This window comes from Ornithorhynchus anatinus, chromosome 20, assembly GCF_004115215.2.
Source record: "Ornithorhynchus anatinus isolate Pmale09 chromosome 20, mOrnAna1.pri.v4, whole genome shotgun sequence".
NCBI lineage: Eukaryota > Metazoa > Chordata > Mammalia > Monotremata > Ornithorhynchidae > Ornithorhynchus > Ornithorhynchus anatinus.
The window spans coordinates 4,976,184-4,996,012 of record NC_041747.1 but is presented as its reverse complement, the minus strand read 5'-3'; the positions used below and the strand labels follow the sequence as shown (position 1 = coordinate 4,996,012).

General features: G+C 42.6%; 2 protein-coding genes across 9 annotated transcripts in view; one reads left to right on the top strand and one right to left on the bottom strand.

Moving 5' to 3' along the window:
- The window catches only part of NBEA (neurobeachin), a 395,298-nt gene that overhangs the window by 111,130 nt on the left and 264,339 nt on the right, over positions 1-19,829 (bottom strand). The window lies entirely within an intron of this gene.
- Positions 17,058-19,240, top strand: MAB21L1 (mab-21 like 1). Its single transcript, XM_001510049.4, has one exon. It carries the CDS (start codon positions 17,207-17,209, stop codon positions 18,284-18,286), a length of 1,080 nt encoding a protein of 359 aa, XP_001510099.1. The 5' UTR covers positions 17,058-17,206; the 3' UTR covers positions 18,287-19,240.

The following is a 19,829-nucleotide window of genomic DNA, read 5'->3' as shown; positions in this document are numbered from 1 at the left end:
AAAGGTCATAAACAGACTCTGCTTTTAAGTTGCTTGGTGCTGCAGAGAAAGATCAGATGGTTTATGCTTTCCCCCCCGCCTCCTAAAAGCAAACCAATACAACAAAAGCAACCTATTTTAGCGCAGGCAGAATTCATTAATAATATCCAAATGATACATGTGTCTAGTACTGGTCATGACAGCACGTTATTAGAAAGGAAGAAAACTGACAGAGGTTTTGTCACATTATATTTTCATCAGCTAAGACAGATATCATTTAATTAAACCCTGACTCAAATATCAAGCATTTACGCTTTAATGATAAAAAGCATTTACCTATTTAATATTTCGCAGGCATTATTTTTAAGAGACATTCAAACTGAAAGCAACATTCTTCTTCAGCATACTTATGGAAGATGGCTATTAGTCGATACCCAATTACCAGTTTTGCAAGTGTGGGTTTTGATTATCATTCACTTTGACAGAAGAGCAAAAACAGAAACAAACAAAAAAATCCCAACCCTATCCCTCCTCCCAACAGTTACTAATGCAGGAGAAATACCATTATGACCCTTATGTGCATTCTGTGCTGCGAAAAGCTTTATTTGTACATACTGCCACAGTTTTTGAAAGGGAGCCTGAAAATACTGTTGAGACTCAGCTTTAAAAAGAGAATCCCTTGAACATCCAGTAGGCAACAGTTGCAATCAACCACAAAATGGCCCCGTGTAGGATATCTTTATATGTAAAGTGCCGGTGTGTCATTGTGGCTTAAATCCATCAGGTATCGATATCAGAAGGTTTTCTCTTTGTGACCCTTTCTTGTGGATATTGGCAGGGAAATAAATCTACTCCCTCTGTGGTGGAGGAAGTAACTGAATGGCTTTTATTTTTGTCGGGCACCAATGACCTCCTGCCCATTCCTGCTGAAGCTTAGATAAAACAAGAGCACCAGTGAGAACCTGCCAATCCATAAGAGCTTCTTATTCAACAGTGATGTCAGGTTATGCATCTTACTCAGTTACTAAGCAAATAAAGACACCACTTCATTAAACAATAATGCCTGGTGTGGTGGATTTTTTTTTCCTTTTTGACACCCCTATATTAAAACACCCTCAGAAAAAAGAATTTGCATTCATTTTGACACTGATCCAAACAAAAACCTCCTTTAGACTGTTAGTTTGTTGAAGGGGTAAGGTACTCTTCTTTCTCTTCCTGGAGAAACTCCAGACAATGCTGATCCCAGAGTTGGTGCTCGACATTTGACGAAGATGATAATGATGATAATGAACACACTCCATGCCAACTTATTAAAAAAAAATCTATAAATGCCCACAAAGATCTTTGAACTTGCAAACTTCTCTGAGAATGCAAATAAGGATACATCATTTTAATTCACCACTGAATCTGAAACTCCCTTCATTATAGAATCAGTACCTAAGTACTTCAGGTCTTCTCCATTCTCCATCATGGACGGTATTTGCTTAGTGCTTACCATGTGCAGAGCACTGTACCAAGCACTTGGGAGAGTACAATATAATACAGTTTGTAGACAAGTTTCCTGCCTATAGGGCACCTATAATCTAGAGGAGCATCATCGGATAGCTGCAATTTATATTAATGTCTGCCTCCCCTTCTTTAGACTGTAAGCTCATTGTGGGCAGGGAATGTGTCTGTTTATTGTTGTACTGAACTCTCCCAAGCATTTGGTACAGTGCTCTGCATACAGTAAGCACTCAATAAATATGACTGAATCAATGAATCATCCCCTTGTGACTGGTAAGTAATGTGGGGCAGGACCATTCCTGCTGCCTGACACTGTCTTTTCACAAGCTTACAGGGGCAGACATTTCATCTCTCCATTGGAGAACACGTTTTTTAAACCTCCTTTTTGCACACATTTATTTCTTAGATTTTAAGCTCAAAGTGTTTTCTCACGTTTGAAGTGCAAGGAATCATTCTGTGCTCCGTGAGGTGGACATGAGACAGATACACACACATAGGCAGATGAAATTATTTTGGATGACGATTACATACACAAGTAGTTCCTGTTGACTCTGTATTGATACAGCATTAGTGATGCTTAAGAGCTGTAATTTCTTTGGATGCCTTTGATCAAAAATAATGTGGGACATAATTGAAGGTTTTGGAACAGCGAACTACTCTTTTTTAGCTCTAGGAAGCATGAATTTCCCTAAGGATAAAATGCTACTTTTTGCATTTCAGGATGCTGCTGCTTCTGCCAAAAAAAAAAAAAATGTCCATTAACTGAACATCAATTGTCAGCCCATGTAAGAAATATGTCAGGTCATTTTACACTTTAAGACATGCAGATGATTATGAACTGCTTTTCAGAAACAATAAAGAGAAGAGGACTGACAGTTGGTAGCCTTAAGGAGACTAAGGTTGCATGCTAGTCCTATATTCAGCTAAAAATCACCACCTTAGCAGGGTTGAGTGCTTACACTGAATTTTGATCTCTGGGTGGAGGTGGTTTAACTAGTGACTAGCTGTGGCCAACTGTTAGAGGGCAGCACAAGAAAGACTGGTCTGGCACTCACATTTAGGAGAGGATTCTCTTTTGAGCAGAAGCTTCAAGAAAATCGTCTAAGAGCCAGAAACAAGAACAGAGCCACGCACTCCAAAGAGCAATGCCTGAGTGCTGCAAAGGATAATCCCTACCTGTTCGTACTATGGAAGGGATTTCCAGCAGGGAAAAGTGTCTACCAACTTTATTGCATTGTACTTGCCTAAGCATGTAGCATGGTGCTCTGCTCGCCTTAAGTGCTCAACAAATAAGAATGATGGATTTACCCCCACTCTCACACTGATAAAAAGTCTCACCATCAGAAGCACATCTGGGTTTACCTCATTCTTCATGCATGTGCGCATGTGGTATGATCTTCAGGACGTGCGTGAGGCATGTCTGTGGTTTAGGTATGAACTGCCTGCCCCATTTTTATAGGGTGAACTTAATGGCAGGTGGGACAAACACTACACATTCTGTCCCCATATTTCTCAACAGTTCTAATGACATTTCTCATCGAGCTAGCCAATATTGTCAGAATCAAATATTAGTAGTCTTTTTAGTGAAACTCGGCATAGTATAACTCAAAGGCACTCGCTGGCCGGAGTTGGGACAGGTGCCTTTTCTTCCAGTGACACTGCCTCCTATGTACCTCCTGATTGATCAAGAAGCTCCCCCACTTGACGGCTGCTGCTCGGGAATTGTGATGACTGTCACCTTCCTCATGTTACTCCCAACTGGCTTGGATTTTAGGAAGTTCACTGAAGGGTTTGTGGTAGGAAGGTGGATTGATGGGGCTGGGAGGTAATCTGTCAGTCAAGCACTCATGCTGACGTCATAGTCCTACACACCCCTTGGACTTGGATTTGTGCCCTTTAAGCTTGATATTCACCTCAGCCCTGTGACATTTACGTACATATCCATAATTTAGTTTAATGCCTGTCTCCCCCTCTAGTCTGTAAACTCCTTGTGGGCAGGAATGTGTCTACCGACTCCCTTATATTGCACTCTCCCAAATGCTTAGTTCTGCTCTGCAAATAGTAAGTCAACAAAAACCACTGACTGATGGGTATCCAGAGATTTAAGACTTTTCAGTGGAAAAATACCTCTCCCCAGTAACTTTGCACCGATGTGCACCTGAAACTTACCCTTTGTTAGTCACCTCTTTTTGTTTTTCCACCTTTTCTCTTTTAATGCCATCTTTCTGCATTTTCTTTTTGACATCCACTTGCACACTCGATCTAGGGCAAAAGATGGAGGGCTGGAGGCTCTATTTAAGAATGGTGAAGCAACAGAGTACTGGAGAAGGAGAGAGGCCAACCCACCTATCTACAGAGGAAGGCAGAGAAGAGAAAGGAGGTCATATTTGTTTTTGCTTTTTCCCTCCTAACAACTCCTGATCACAGAAGCTCTGAAGAGGGGAGGCAGGAGGAGAAAGTAAGCAAGGGGAAGAGAAAATGGAATTAAGGGTCTCAGCTGCCAGAGGGCTTGTGAGTGAAATTGCTTAGTTTGCTATTTTAAGATTAGCCTCTAGAGTTAATAACAAGGAAAAAAACAACTAGTTACATCTTGATTTTGGAACAATATGATAATTGTTGTGAGTGATATCAGCTAAAACTCCCTGAACACCTGCATACATCTACCCTAAATGCAGAGCTAGAGAGGCTGTGAATGTTAGAAGGAATTCTGGGACAACACCATTTTACTAGCAGCCAAAAGATGGCAATTCTTTGGAGTTAGAGTTCAAATTTAAGCAGTGGTTTTGAATTATGGTCTATCTTTCGCAGAAGTCCGTAGTCTGAGAATCTGTAATTTTCCTAGGTGGAGTAATGTCAGAGTGTCACTCACTTTACCAATATGATTTATTGAGTGCCTCCAGAGGCAATGAATGAGGCCCTTGAATGGAAGAAGGGTGGGAGGGAGAGAGAGTCAAACTAAACAATGGTCCCTAGTTTACATTCTAAAATAGTCAAGTAGTTTACAATCTGAACTCTAAGGCTTCCTGACAACTGAATGCTGGAAATCTTGAAACCAAATTAGAATTTTGAGTCTTCCAGTCAAATGCCAGTTGATGGAATTCAAGGCAACTTTATGCTGCTGGAGTGTTACAAGACACTGGATCCTTGGCTATTTCGTAAAAAGATACAGAAAGAATATGTCTTCTTACTACTAGTACTTAGAAGCCACAACTCAAACACAAAATCTATTTTTTTTTTTCCATTGGGCTGCTTCTTTATTTGCATATCTGTGGGAGAATCTAATGAAAAATAATCATAACATAATGGACAATACTTTTTATACAAGGACTTTCTATCCTTACTATTTCTTCCTATTTCCCATCCAAAGAACCATATTCCTAATGGGTCCTCCTCAGGTTGACCCAAGTTGACTGTAGTTGATTGCCAGAATTTTAAAAAAATGTCCCTCAAAGAGCTAATATTGCAATTTCATTTATAATTAAGTTACGATATCTTAGAGTAGAATTATACTCCCCATTAGAGAACAAGAAATAGTTTTTTGTTTGTTTTGAAAGAAAAGGCCATGGCCTAGTAGACAGAGCTCGGGCCTATGAGTCAGAAGGATGTGGGTTCTAATCCTAGTTCCACCACTTGTCTGCTGTATCTCTCTGGGGAAGTCACTTAACTTCTCTGTGCCTCAGTCACCTCACCTGAAATATGGGGATTAAGACCGTGAGCCCCGGGTGGATAAGGGACTGTGTCCACCCTGACTAGTTTGTACCTACCCCAGCGCCTAGTACAGTGACTGGCACGGAATAAGTGCTTAACAAATACATAAAAATAAATAAGTAAACTAAAAGGCTTAACCACATCTTCAAATTCACGAGTAATTTTTAATGCCTGTAAAAATAAAATCAGATTAATCTAAGAAATCTAACGTCAGAAACAAAACCCCAATGACAGACATGGGTTAGAACAATTTTCCCAAATCTCAGGAATCAGACTAGAGTGGCAAAATAAATCTCTTTGCGAACAAGCTGTGTTCCAGGGTTCATTAAGGTATAATTACCTCCAAAATATGCTCAGCAGAATGCACACGTGTCATATGGGAGTGACACACAATAGAGTGAGCAACTTATAAACTCCTCCGAGCACTTGAAGAGTTCATAAAAGAACTACTTGTGCATTAGGATTCATGTGATAACACCTCCCATCGCATAAGCCACCATATGACACAGATGGGCAACCCTAAACATGAAACTGTTTCCTTTGTATAGGCCCGGCACTTCAATGCTACCCATTCAACAAGCCAGCAAGCTGCAGGGAAAGCCATATGCAAAATACTACATCACACTTTATTTTATTGAATGTACTGAATAAAGCCTATCGAACCACGTACATTTGGCAAAGTTTTCCTACCAATGATGACAGAGAACCCAATTTACTGGTATCCACTCCAGCGCTTAGTATAGTGTCTGGCACATAGTAAGCACTTAACAAATACCACTATTATTAAAGAAAAAGAGAAATTCTACCTAGAACACTTGCAGTAGTCTGCCTGGAGTAAACACTCCCATGAATGCTATGGATTGACTGGCATTTTATGTTTGAGAAACGGCTTGGGATCTTAAGGAATATTGTTCCATCATAGAAGGTGTAATTTATAAGCATTCACATTCCGTATGGAAAAAAAAACCCACATTTTAAAATATTGGGATAGAATTGAATTTATTCTACTAGCATTGTATGGGTGCTGTTAATGGGGGACAGGAATAAAGGATGAGAAAAAGAAAAAAAAAATGAGTGTGTTAGATGTGATGGGGCAGAAAGGGATACACAAAGTGAGAAAAGAGAAAGAGGGTCTGGAACCAGGCAGAATTCTCATTTGTGAATTTTTTCCATATGTTTAATTCAGCACTCTGCAAACAGTAGGCGGCACTTGATGAATACCATTACAACAAAGCAATCTACCATTTTGTTATTGTGTTAGAAACATTTTATGAATAATTTCAGAAAACTATTAGGTCTAGCCCTCGCTTAAACTGGCCAATGATATTTTTTTTTCTTAATGGAATACATTTTAAACTTCTGCCACTCATTCTAGGCAATTTTGCAGTATGATAACTAATGACGGAATGTTTTTAAGCACCACAAATAAACAAACTACTGTATGATTACAGCCGCTAAACCAAGCATCAATTTGCATTAACAAGGGAAATATATGATTTATTAAAGCACATCACACTGGAATTAGAATTCTAAAGTATGTCACTGGAAATGAAGATACTACTTTTAAAATTTAAACCACAGCTCTGTATATTAAAAACAAACAAAAAACAAATACTGACACCACCACGAGAGGAGGCAGCAGGATGAGAGGGAAGAGGGAGAGGCAGGGTGGTCTAGCTGAAACAGCACGGGGCTAGGAGTCAGGAGACCCGGATTCTGTTCCTGGCTCCACCACTTGCCTCCTATGTGACCATGGGCAAGTCATTTAACCTCCTCCCCATCTCTGGACTTGCAAGCTGGTTGTGGGTGGGGAATGCATCTGTTTATTGTTGTGTTGTACTCTCCCAAGCGCTTAGTACAGTGCTCCGCACACGGTAAGGCTCCATCAATCCGACTGGATGAATTTACAACCAAAGGGACCTCACCAAAGTGTCAGTGTTGTGCCAAAATGCCATGACCCAGCAGGCGCTTGGTAGCCACTGCAGCTTTCACCACTTACATTAGCCAGCTGCTTTTTTAGGATCCCTGCTGCTCCTTTCCACTTCAAGGATCACCCTACGTAGATCTTCCATTAGACGACTGTAAGCACCATGTGGGACAGGGACCATGTACAACCTCATGATCTTGTATCTAACCAAGCACTTAGTACAGTATTTGGCACACAGTAAGATCTCAACAAATACCGAAACAAAACCAACAAAGCAGAAACCTTCATCAATCGCTGATGGCATAGATCCAGCAGTCATTTCCCTACACACAGTAAGTGTTCAATACATACAATTGATTAATTTGAAGGGTAATTTTTACCTCTAAGGCATCTACTTCATAGGTGGGTAAATTCTGTGAAAGCTGACTACTAGGGGGTAAAGAACTTTCCGGTATTTATGTTATCTTGCTGTCTGAAGACTTGGGTTTCTCCGAATAATTATAAAAATAAGTTTTCAAATTTAAAATGGTTCGGATAGTCCATTCATTAAGCAAGATCCACCCACGTAGCCTTGGGATTGGTCACTGTGCTTTTAACTATCGGCTAAGGCATTTGTTTCTTAATTCAATGAACGACTTGGCATAGTAGGGCGATACGGACTGTGTCCACACACAGGAAACTCCTTCAATCAAGCTACAGCCGATGTTCAAGTGGGTTATGATTTGACTTTTCTATTTATTTTTTTTTTCCTAATTGAAGTCTAAAATGGAGTCCTAGCCTTAGAAAAGTTTCCGATTTCAATTTTTGGAGATACAGATATTGAAACTCTCACTGCAGATCATTTCGTTCTGACACTTGAGTTTAAAAGGTTAAGTTGCTATCTGAAGAAAGGTAATCTGGTTGCCTTTCACGGCAGCCTGCAAGCTCGGCAATCTGCATAGCGAGGGGCATTTGTCATCATTAGCTGAGCAGTGACAGCTGGCACCCAGGGTGTCCCAGATTCAAGGAGTGGTGAAGGCACTCCCTTACTTTAAGTTGCCATTAGGTACAGCAGTTTCGCGAGGATCAAGAATTGCTTTATGCAGAACTTTGAGGCAACAGCAGCACTTGGAATTTGCACCTCTGAATTTCCCACAACCCAGAAACACACAATTAGCAGGTTGCCTCTAGTCAAAAAAAATCCTGGACTGCTGGATGAATAAACATTTGACACTTCCCACCAAGGATTTGGAAATATTTGTTTCAAGAAAACGGTGCAGGTAAGGATTCCCAGTGTAGTTTAGAATTGTCGGGTAACAAAATTTACCTAAAGAGCTGGGTATAAAAAGAAAAGGTTTCCCAGTACATTGAAATTCTGTTCAAGACCAGCAATCATCCATTGACTACAACCTATGGAAAATGAAAATTCACGCACCTGGAATGTTCAATGGCAACATCAAGGATATGGCAGATGGCATAGGTAACACTCACCAATGGGGACATCGGATAACCAGAAAATTTAAAATATTCGTGTGGGTGCAGTTGGAAGGCTTCTAAAGATAGCTTTCCCAAATGGATGTGACTAAGTATAAGTCCTAAACAATTAAAGTCAATGTGAATTCAAAACAAAAAAACACCCCTGAAAACTATCGATTGTCCATATTTTCAGACAAAAGCTTTTCAGGACTGATACATATGCAATGAAAGGTAAGGTTTAAACCCTGAAATGGTTATCATAAAGGGCCCTCTTTGAAAGAAATAAGAAAATTGCAATCTTGCTATAGTCCTCTGTACTTGGAAACATAATCCATAACACTAGGTTTTTACATTATTATGTAAACTAGTTTTTCACAAATAAAACTAATTTTTGTGTTAATGTAAAATCTATGCAAATACATGCAGTCATTTATCAGGAAAGCTGACAAGCATTCCATATTGGAGGGGGAAAATGAAACTGCCTCAAGAATAGAGGCAATTAATTATTTCTGTATTTTCCCTTCCTCTGTCTTGAGGCACAAAAGTTATCCATCCAGTTAAAACAGCAAATGAAATAAAGAGATTTTTTTTATTTAAACACATATGGCTTTTGCCTGCAATACTGATCACCACAAGGTCTACAGATGCCCGTGGCTAAATTGTAGCCTGGCAGATGCACACAGGGGAAAACTGTGCTAATGCAGCGTGGTGAGCAAAACAAATGAAGAACTGGATTTGCAGGAAAAAAACACACTTTTTCTTATTGAGAAATGGCTACCAGGTATAGATTAGGGCAGTACTAAATTTAGCCTGAAAAAGATTTCCTTAGTCCACCGCACCAGAGCAAAAGGCAACTTAAACAAATGTGAATGGGTATTCCTAAGCAATCTAACTTACCCATTTTTCATTAACACGTTGCTTAGATACAATGTATACAATGTGGTTCTGAAAAATGGGATAGGTAAATGGTCTAACTCCTTATTTTCAACAATTAAAGCCCAATAACATACTTTCAACGGACAGAGTGAACACAACTAGACAACTAGTGCCTGATGTCTCCGCTAACCTATTTATGCATACAGGTATACCTCCCAATGCCAACAAGAATTCCATGTTTATTAGCCATTTCCTTTTATTATTTTTTTTTTACGTGTAGAGCTCAAAGTCATCCTTTCAGAAGATGAAACCTTATTTGCAGAGCAGAAAAAGGAGAGAGTCCAGTAAACATTTACTGGAAATGGCTTTAGAATCATTTAGAATGCAATAACTTTTCTCCTAATAGGCCTGTAAGCATGCATAACATTAAAATTACCGATGTAATTACCAAGCAAAAATAGAGAGCAAAGCATCTTGTATAAATACTTGGGCTTGGTGAGGGGGATGGGATAGATACAAGGGAAAGGATGCCTATAATATCTATCTTCCATTAAACGTACCCCTTTAAAATGAAATGAAACTGCCTCGACTATTCCGTAAAGTAGGTAACAAGATTCATTCAAATAAAAAATGGAACGATTTCCCACCATATGGCGATTGACATTACCTTAGTACAGTGCTCTGCACACAGCGCTGAATAAATGCATTTGATTGATTTTTCTCCCTCCCCTTTGACTGTGAGCCCCGTGTGGGACAAGGGATTGTGTCCAAACTGAGTATTCTGAAAGCCCCCCAGCGTTCGGTACAGTGTTTGGCACACAGAAAGCGCTTAACAAATATCACAATTACTGCTATTACTATGTTAGGTCTAATACCCCCTCAAAAAATGGTAATTAGCCATAATGGACTCATGCTTTTAAAGTCCATACCTGGCATATAAACTGTAAAATATATTCACAGGTCTAATGCATAAATACATACTAGCATAGCCTATACTGACATTTTCCTTGGCAAAATGGTAAGAAAAAGCCATTCCTCTGCCATCCAAGAGTTAATGGAGCTGATATTCAAAACAAACACTGTTATTCCTAGCAGAAGTAAAAAAAATTTGTGCTTTTTTAAAGATGACTATTTCCAAATTTCTGGCATAGGAATCCTCTGTTTAATATCTTTTTCAATACTATTTGTGAGTTCTATGCATGCCGGTCACAGTAACAAACTATGCTGACCATCAAAACCTGTATTTGCTTTAGGCATTTTCTAAAGAAATTGTACATATAAAGAATTTTAAAAGTTAAAGATATACCTCAGACATGATTAGGATGCATACCATAAAACATTACCCCATTGGAGAGGATGAAGTTTATCACTAATTACCAAATAACTTGGAACGCTCTCAATGCCTGAAAACTATTCCTATTCCCACTAAAACTGGCGTCCTGATTTATTTCTAGGTTATAGGAACCCTTTAAAACTACTCATTTCTTAATGCTAGTCCAAATATGTACATGCAAAAACTTTAAAGAACAGAACAGACATTTTCCATCAGAAATGACTTCTTAGGGTCAGGTTTTAGGTAAAACCCATTACCATTAAAAGCCAGAAAACGAAGAGAGAGGAATGAAAGTGATTATTTTTAACACAATGTCAGAATGACAGTTCTTTTATGAGCCATGTGCTTATCAACCTGAAAAACATTAACATTTAAGTGTTTTTTCCCTACTTTTGTTTTTTCTTTCTGCTACACTTTACATATTTTATGAAATAGATCATAAAATAAATGTTATAATGGAATTATACTTTTCAAATATTCACTACATTTTTTCTATAGTTTTAAAAATTCAAATCCCCTGGAGTTTTTGCTTTTTATCATTAAAAAGTAAATTTCAAGAATTATAAATTAGCAATGGGAAAGGTTATTTTAGATACACAGTCACTGGAAGTTGATCATCCACCCATACAGCTTTATTCTCAAGGTCAGTGTTGAATATTTTCAGTTCCTTAATCATATACAGCATGAAATAGTAATGAGTTCTGCAGTCGTGGATGACCCACTACAGATGTAACAGATTAAAAGGTGCTAATCCCTTCTGATTCCATACTTCTCTCTGGGTGCAGCCAAAAAAAAAAAAAAAGGAAAAAAGGTGTATTCTAAAAATACTACATACCTACACCCTCGTATATTTGCACGCACACCACACTACCCTGTGGCTTAAATGAAGTCCCGTGGACCTCAGAATATCTGGCTTTGCTTTCGCCCTTGCAGAAGACAAACAAATGAATAATGCAATGCATTTTTCTGTTTGAAGATTTGTACACTGCAACAGTGAAAATTCACTAGAAACTATACAAAGTGCAATGCAACTGAAAAATTACTAAGATAACAATGGCGGTGGAAGGTGCCGTGACAGAGAGGGGATGTGCAGCATAGGAACATTTGAGCTTTTAATACTTCCTCCATATTGCTCAGAGACTTTTAACAGTTACCATTATGTAACAGTTGGGAGAGGTTGAGAGAGTGGAGATCAAACAGGCCCAACTGAGATTGGGCTAAGAGAAATATTTAAGGTTAAAGATCATAAGTAATAATTTACAAGTTGAAGATAAAGCTCAGAAGCACACTGCTTTTCAACTTTTATAAGGTTCTAGATTTCTCTTCCAATGGGGGGAAAAAACCCAAATTATCTACACATTTAGGACAAGGTCATAGAAAGTTAAGTAGCATGAAAACATCTAATTATAACAGTAAGATAGTTTACGGAAAGCGAACTCTGAACATTATAAACATGGAATGCAATCACTTTGTGAAACTAATGGAACTTTTTAAGCTCTTAGACTTTTTTGGGAAGAATTCCTGTATTAATTGAAACCACAATGTGGGAAAAAAAAATACAGGTTCCATTAACTGAAATTACTGGACAAGAGCCTCGATTTCACTTTAGGTAAGGTGACAGAGAAAATCCTCCATAAATATCCATCTTTAATTTCTCTAGTATAAAAAATACCAAGAAATTTATTTTGTCTGGCAGAATGATACAGATGAAATAGCTTGGAGAGAGAAAGAGCTAGAGTGAGCACTCAGAAACAAACAGAAATCAGATACAATGAGCCTTCAAAGCCACTCCAGCAATAGGGATAAATAATTTAATAAACTCAACTTCATATTCTTTTAATCTCCCTAGTGCAATAAGATGATATTAAAAAAATAAAACTTTAAATTCATGAATACTTGCATGTAGAATCATAGCCACTAGGATAATGAAAAAAAAAACACAAACCCAAAGCAATATCTATGGAAGCACTTAACATATGTGTGCATGTGCTCTAACTAACCAATTCATTTTTTCCACATGAAAGGACACCATTGCTGAAATTTATGAACCTGTAACTCAAGTTTTCAAATTAGCTTTATTAAAACACAGAAACCTTGTACCCACACATTCTTCAACATAATTGAGTTTTTTGGCTAATAGGGAGGCTATTTACACATCATTTTGAAACTTCTGAATAGTAAAATACAGTGTGCGTGTAGTAGTGTAAGAAGATCTGGATAATTGGGGGGGGGGGAGGGAAGGGTAGTCTAGGAAATAGCACTTCGGGAAAGAATCTTTTTTTTTTAATGCCTTCTACTTTTACGATTCCAATCATTTTAACGAGTTTATTTTAATCACAAATGATTTATAATAATAAAACTTTGCCATTTGCTCACTTTTTAAGGCTGCCACATTTTACACTTTAAGGCAGCAGAGTACATTTCAATATAGTGTACAACAAAAACCTCCAAGCCATAGCTCAGTGCTCCCAAATATCCTACTAAGGCAAACACATCCAACAGTTAGTTGTTAAAGCACAAGTCTCTTAGTTTCTCTTTGACGGGACCAAATTTCCACCATTATCATTCAACTGTTGGTTCACTTTGAAGATATCTGAATGCGTGTTATTTTAAAACTATGAAGCTTTTATATCCTTCAAGCATGGATGAGATTTTATAACTGATGAACCGGAATGACTTGGCATGGAATCGCTATATTTAACAAATGGGGATTTCTATTTGTAATTTTAAAATCTTCCTCAGTAGTTTTTTTAATTAGTCTCCCCAAATAAGAACTTTTAAAAAAGGTGTTCGAGAGGGTAAAGCAAAGTATTCAGTTATCTATATAACTTAAGATATGAAAAAGCATGACATGTTCATGAGTTGGAAGGCAGCAAAATGGGTCTTAAATCTAATAAGGTCAATTCAGTATGGGTGGGGGTGGGGTGGAGGAGCCTCCATCCTCAAACCCTAGCTGAAAATTCATTTAGTTATTTGGAAATATCACGTTGTCGGGGGGGGGGTGGCTACAGATTTTGGAGCAATAGGGACATCTCTCCTTGCGAAACTTTATTTACAGTAGTAAGAACTAGATCATTAGCTCTTTGGAAGATGAGTTTAGGTTTCTTTTTTTTTCCCCCCACACTGAAGGGTCCCCCAGATCTAATGCAAAGGTTCTGATAGAGAAGAAAGAAGTCCTGGAGACCAAAAGCAGCCAATTCGTTTCACGGGAATTGCACTGCAGCTCCCCGCTTTCCCTGGGAGCCTCCTCCTAACGGGTGTAGCCGTCGCCCTCGCCCCCTCTTTTTCTCCCGCCAAGGATGGTTGGGGGGGCAAGCCCCGGGTGGCCCCGAAGACGATTGTGCCAACCCGCTCCGATGTTCCCTCCGAAGCCAGGTTAGGCCGAAAAGCGAATAGTGCGGGGGCTGGGGCTTGGCAGGGAGAAGCATCCGTGGCCACCTCTGGGCAAGAGCATCTTCATCCCCTTCGACCGCAGGACAGACAGAACGTGTTAAGGCAGGGGACCTGCCCACGATGCCAAAGTTGGGGGGCTGGGGGAATGGGGGGACCCGGACAGAAAGCGGGCAGACCCGGGGAGGAGGGGGAGGGCAGAGGGGAGACGGGTGGGAAACGAAGAAGGGGATGGGAAGAGAGGGAGAGCGAGGTGAACGTGGGAATTTACAGGGGGAGGAGGGGGAAATCGAGAAGCGGGGGCTCTCCCCGAGTTGGGCGACTTCACGGTCTCTCCTGGGAGGCCACTTGGCTAGTCTGCCGGCCCACCTGCTCGCCCTTTCCTCCTGCCACCGGGTCCCGATGTGGTGGTGGTGGTGGCGAGCGGCACGACAAAAACGGACTTCCCTGGGAACCCGCCCGACACAGCCTGGCGAAGGCCCCGTGGGGACTTGTCACTCATTCCATCCTATTTATTGAGCGCTTACTGGGGTGCAGAGCCACCGTACTAAGCGCTTGGGAAAGGATAATATAGGAATAGAGAGAGGGGCAATCCCTGCCCACAATGAGCTCGCAGTCTGGGGTTGGGGGGGAAACAGACATCAATACGACTAAGCAGACATCAATATGAATATCTATTTCTTTTAGCTCTCGCTCAACTCCGGCTCAGGTTACCGGGGCCGGGGAGGAATGCTACTTGGCCATTTTCACGTCGAAAACGCCCCGAAACGTGAACGCCACGATTCCTCCCTTCCCGGTAAGAAATGTTTTTAAAAAGGAAAAAGAGACGCGATCTTGCTGCTTACATTAATGCGAAAGCGGTGCCGGTTTAAAAAGAAGGGGAAGAAAGTGAAGGAACGTCTTCCACCCAGTCAGCACAGGGTGAGATCCGTCACCCAAAGACATCACCCCGCTATCGATCGCGGTTTTCATATCAAACGACGGGTCTGCTCGGGACATTCTTCGAGTGGATGTGGATTTCTCTTCTCCCTCCCTTCCCCCCGTAAAAAAATAAAAAAAAAAAAACCCAAACAAAAAAAGGCCTCGCTTAGACATGACCGCATAGGTAAAGTTTCCGATTCGGGCATTTTCTCTTTTCTGTTCCTACAGTTTTAAAAAACCGGGAGTCTATTATTTCTTCAAAAAACAAAACAAAACAAATCCTTGGGTCATCGGCTGGGGTTTGTTTTTCCCTAGAAACACTAGACGTTGCGTTTCTGAAGTAAATGACCGAAGGCTCTAAGCGGAAGCCCTTTGACGGTCAAGACTCTTGGCAAATTCGGGTCACTATCGTGGACACTTAAAAAGGGACCTCTTCTCTTAATTACACATCTACGAACACGGCAGAAACCCCAAACCTTCCAAATGTCAGCAGGTTAGTTATCTGCCGGCTTGTCTGGGGCCTCTTAACGTCCCACCTGCGTCCACGATTATTCGAGCCGGGCTCGCGATTAGTTCACCGGGAAAATAAACGGCCCAGATGATGGGGAAAAAATCACTAGCTATTTTATTTGGCCAATATTTCCCAAACTGCCTGTTTCGGCCCGCCGTTGCTCTGGTCATGATGGAGAAGTCTTCCCAAGGAGGATGGGGGGCAAGATGCTCTCTAGACCTAAGTACAGGCTTCACTTGAGAGCCAGCATGAGAAAGATCACGAGTTTCTTCCCATTTCCGTATTTAGAAAAGTCGAGAAAAGGATCAACCCCTCCCTCCCGCACCTATACAACTTTATCAAGCCCCCCCCCCCCGCTTTTTTCCCCTAACGTCAGCGTTCCCGAAACCCTCCATATGTGAACTTTACAGGCACGTTTTATTGGAACGCACACGAAGTTGCCATACACGCGCTGGCCACATCGTAAAAAGCCAACTCCGAACCTATGGCTACAGGCTATTAAGAGAAAAGGGTAACGTAATTGGACTCGGAGCGCACGTTAATGAATTTAAGTCTCTCTCGTCTTTAAAGAGAGGATCCCCCCCGCCCCCCCGGCCCAGATCGTCAGCTGATGGATGCCCGTGGAAAACACCTGCATTCACACTTCAGCCGTTTAAGGAGACAACCAAGGGTTGTTCCTTTGGCCAAGTCCTCCCAATCGCCAACACGTTTAAGGCCACGCCAGGGCGGAGGGCTCCTTCCTCATTTCCAAATGAATCTTAGGTGGCCTGGGCGGTCTCTGCCGGCAGCAGCCTCCTACCTTGGGTTTGTGTGTCTCTTATCCGAGAGGGGGGATTAATTAGCCGGGCTGGAGCTGAAGGAGGCTGCGGTGACGAGCCCAGTGGCGATTGGCCGCCCGCCTGCCTGGCCCTGCCTTTATAATTTCCACACGAGCGCATCTGGGCTCTTACACAAACCAACAGCAGCTTCTTCTGACATACACACGCAAGCACACACACACACACGCACGCATGCACACACACGCAGACACCCAGCACTTTTCCACCATCTGATTAACAGCCCGGCACACGGTGATTACAGGAAAATATAAATAAACGAAGAGGGTTGATTATTTTGACTACTGGAAGCGCTCTGCTGGGTCTCGGGGCAACTTTTGTTTTGTGTTTTTGTGTTTTTTTTTTTTTTTTAATCGCCGGGAAGGTGATCGCTCCATGCGTTCCTCGCACATAAGGATTCCTCTTTTAAAAAAAAAAAAAGAGGGGGCGAGGGGGGAGGTTGGTGGGGGGGGGGAGAGACAGAGAGGGTGGGAATCAGCCTTTCACTTTAAGAGCGGCCGGGCACCAAGATAAAAAGCGACTGGAAAACGGCAACTGAGAGGGAACAGCTCCGGCGCGTTTGAGAGGCATTTGGATTTTGGGGGGTTGGAGGGGGCTGGGGGGGCTGGGGGGGGCGGGGAGGGGGCCGGGGGCGAGGGAAGGAGTTCCAGCTGAGAGCGGGCCGGCCTGTTTCTCCTCTGAAGTTGGCTCCCGCCTCAGCAGCCGCATTGGATCCCACAGCCTACTGCGAGACTCCGGTGTACAATCCGGATCTCTGCCCCAACATGATCGCGGCCCAGGCCAAGCTGGTCTACCACCTGAACAAGTACTACAACGAGAAGTGCCAGGCCCGCAAGGCGGCCATCGCCAAAACCATCCGGGAGGTCTGCAAGGTGGTCTCGGACGTCCTGAAGGAGGTGGAGGTGCAGGAGCCCCGCTTCATCAGCTCGCTCAACGAGATGGACAACCGCTACGAGGGGCTGGAGGTGGTCTCCCCCACGGAGTTCGAGGTGGTCCTCTACCTCAACCAGATGGGGGTGTTCAACTTCGTGGACGACGGGTCCCTGCCGGGCTGCGCCGTCCTCAAGCTCAGCGACGGGCGCAAGAGGAGCATGTCGCTGTGGGTGGAGTTCATCACGGCGTCCGGTTACCTCTCGGCTCGCAAAATCCGGTCCCGGTTCCAGACGCTGGTGGCCCAGGCGGTGGACAAGTGCAGCTACCGGGACGTGGTCAAGATGGTGGCGGACACCAGCGAGGTCCGGCTGAGGATCCGGGACCGCTACGTGGTGCAGATCACCCCGGCCTTCAAGTGCACCGGCATCTGGCCGCGGAGCGCGGCCCACTGGCCCCTGCCCCACATCCCCTGGCCGGGCCCCAACCGGGTGGCCGAGGTCAAGGCCGAGGGTTTCAACCTCCTGTCCAAGGAGTGCCACTCGCTGGCCGGCAAGCAGAGCTCGGCCGAGAGCGACGCCTGGGTGCTGCAGTTCGCCGAGGCGGAGAACCGGCTGCAGATGGGCGGCTGCAGGAAGAAATGCCTCTCCATCCTCAAAACGCTGCGGGACCGGCACCTCGAGCTGCCCGGCCAGCCCTTGAACAATTACCACATGAAGACGCTCGTTTCCTACGAGTGTGAAAAGCATCCCCGCGAGTCGGACTGGGACGAGTCCTGCCTGGGCGACCGGCTCAACGGCATCTTGCTGCAGCTCATCTCCTGCCTCCAGTGCCGGCGGTGCCCGCACTACTTCCTCCCCAACTTAGACCTGTTCCAGGGCAAACCTCACTCGGCCCTGGAGAACGCCGCCAAACAGACGTGGCGGCTGGCCAGGGAGATACTCACCAACCCCAAAAGTTTGGAGAAACTTTAAAATAATAACGATAACGAAAAAAAAAAAAGGGCCTGCCGCCACCTGGGCCCGGGCCCCCCTCCTCTCGGCGGACCCGGCCCGGGCGGGGGACGAGGGGGGAAAATTTCCCGGGCCCATCGGGGTTAGAAATCTCCGCCCGACCAGGCTAACGTCCCTTTCTTCAACGACGACCAAAACGGGGGGAGGGGGGGGCGGAAAAAAGGAATATATCGCTTAGGCACCGTTTCTCCCTTCCCTCGCCAATTTATGGGGAAAGAAAAAAACCCCCAACAAAACCACCACCCGAACCGAGGCTTCGTCCTCCCTTCGCGGCCTTCTGCAAGCTCCTCGCCACCTCACCCCAACGCGTCGAAAACAAACAACCCCCGGGAGGGGCGACTACTACGGCCCCCGAAAGCGACCGTCCCGCCCAGCCTGTCCATGGATTATAACAACCCCGGGGGTTTCTAGGTCAGTCCAGCTGTGAGTAGAAAGCTCTTCGGACAGGCCTCTCGAACAAAATTCTAATGTACGTTCTGTAGCAGATATTGTGCTCTCACATTGTCTTTGAAAGTGTGGATGTTGGTGTCTTTGTGATTTGGTGAACAGAAGTTAAATGGCCATTTTGGAGACTTCGGGACATTTTCTGCTCAAGAAGATACCATTTTCAAGGTAGATTTTTTCTCATGGTACTTTTGTTAACTGTCTTGGCAAGTGTCTCAACTTCAAAGTTTACATTTTGTTCCAAATATATTGCTTGTTCTATTTCTAACATTCCACAGATATACTTGAAATGTTATTTAAATATATTCGAAAATTTGGATTCTGCTTATATTATAAACGCTTGAATATTGGAATTATATATTTGAAAAATGCACTTGAAATACACTGGATAATTACGTTTTGTGATTTAGATTTTAATTTCTGTTGCTGGTTTTTATTTAATTACAAGCTAATAAATGAAGTAAAAGAAAAGTTATGTGTTGGAATAATTAATAATCGTTCTATTAGAAAAGTGCTTTGATTTTGAGACTCGAACCCACACTAACGTTCCTTCAGCCCGTCCAAAATATAATAATGTAATCACAACAACAAGAATCTTGAACTTTCCTTAACAGTAGTTTTCTCAGGAAAACAAAAAGGGGCAGGGGGGGACACCCCACTACAATTTGGTCTCGAGAGATGGCCAACGACTCTGTCAATTCTATATAGTATTGTTAGATGGACACCTTTTAAAAAGTCACCATATAAATCTCCTAGGCTAAATTTTTATGATTCTGAATAACTGAGTAAAACATTAATGTTCCCAAAAAGGTTAATCAACAAGTAATCCAACTAATTCTTTGAAAAGTCAACGTTTTGCTATCCGAAGGAAAAAAGCAAAAAACCCTACAGTAATAAAGATTTAGGATTTATGGATGGAGTCGAGCCAGCAGCAATAAATCTAAAAGATTACCTCTGACCTGCAAGTCCTCTAGTCTACCTGGCAAAGGTGCCAGTTGCACCAAAAAACAAAGTGAAAACCTCAGTCAAAAATAAAATCTCCCCCATCACAGAGCAGAAA

Bases quoted from the DNA above. Each gene is read 5' to 3' on its own strand.
- MAB21L1 (XM_001510049.4), top strand. From the start codon at position 17,207: ATGATCGCGGCCCAGGCCAAGCTGGTCTACCACCTGAACAAGTACTAC.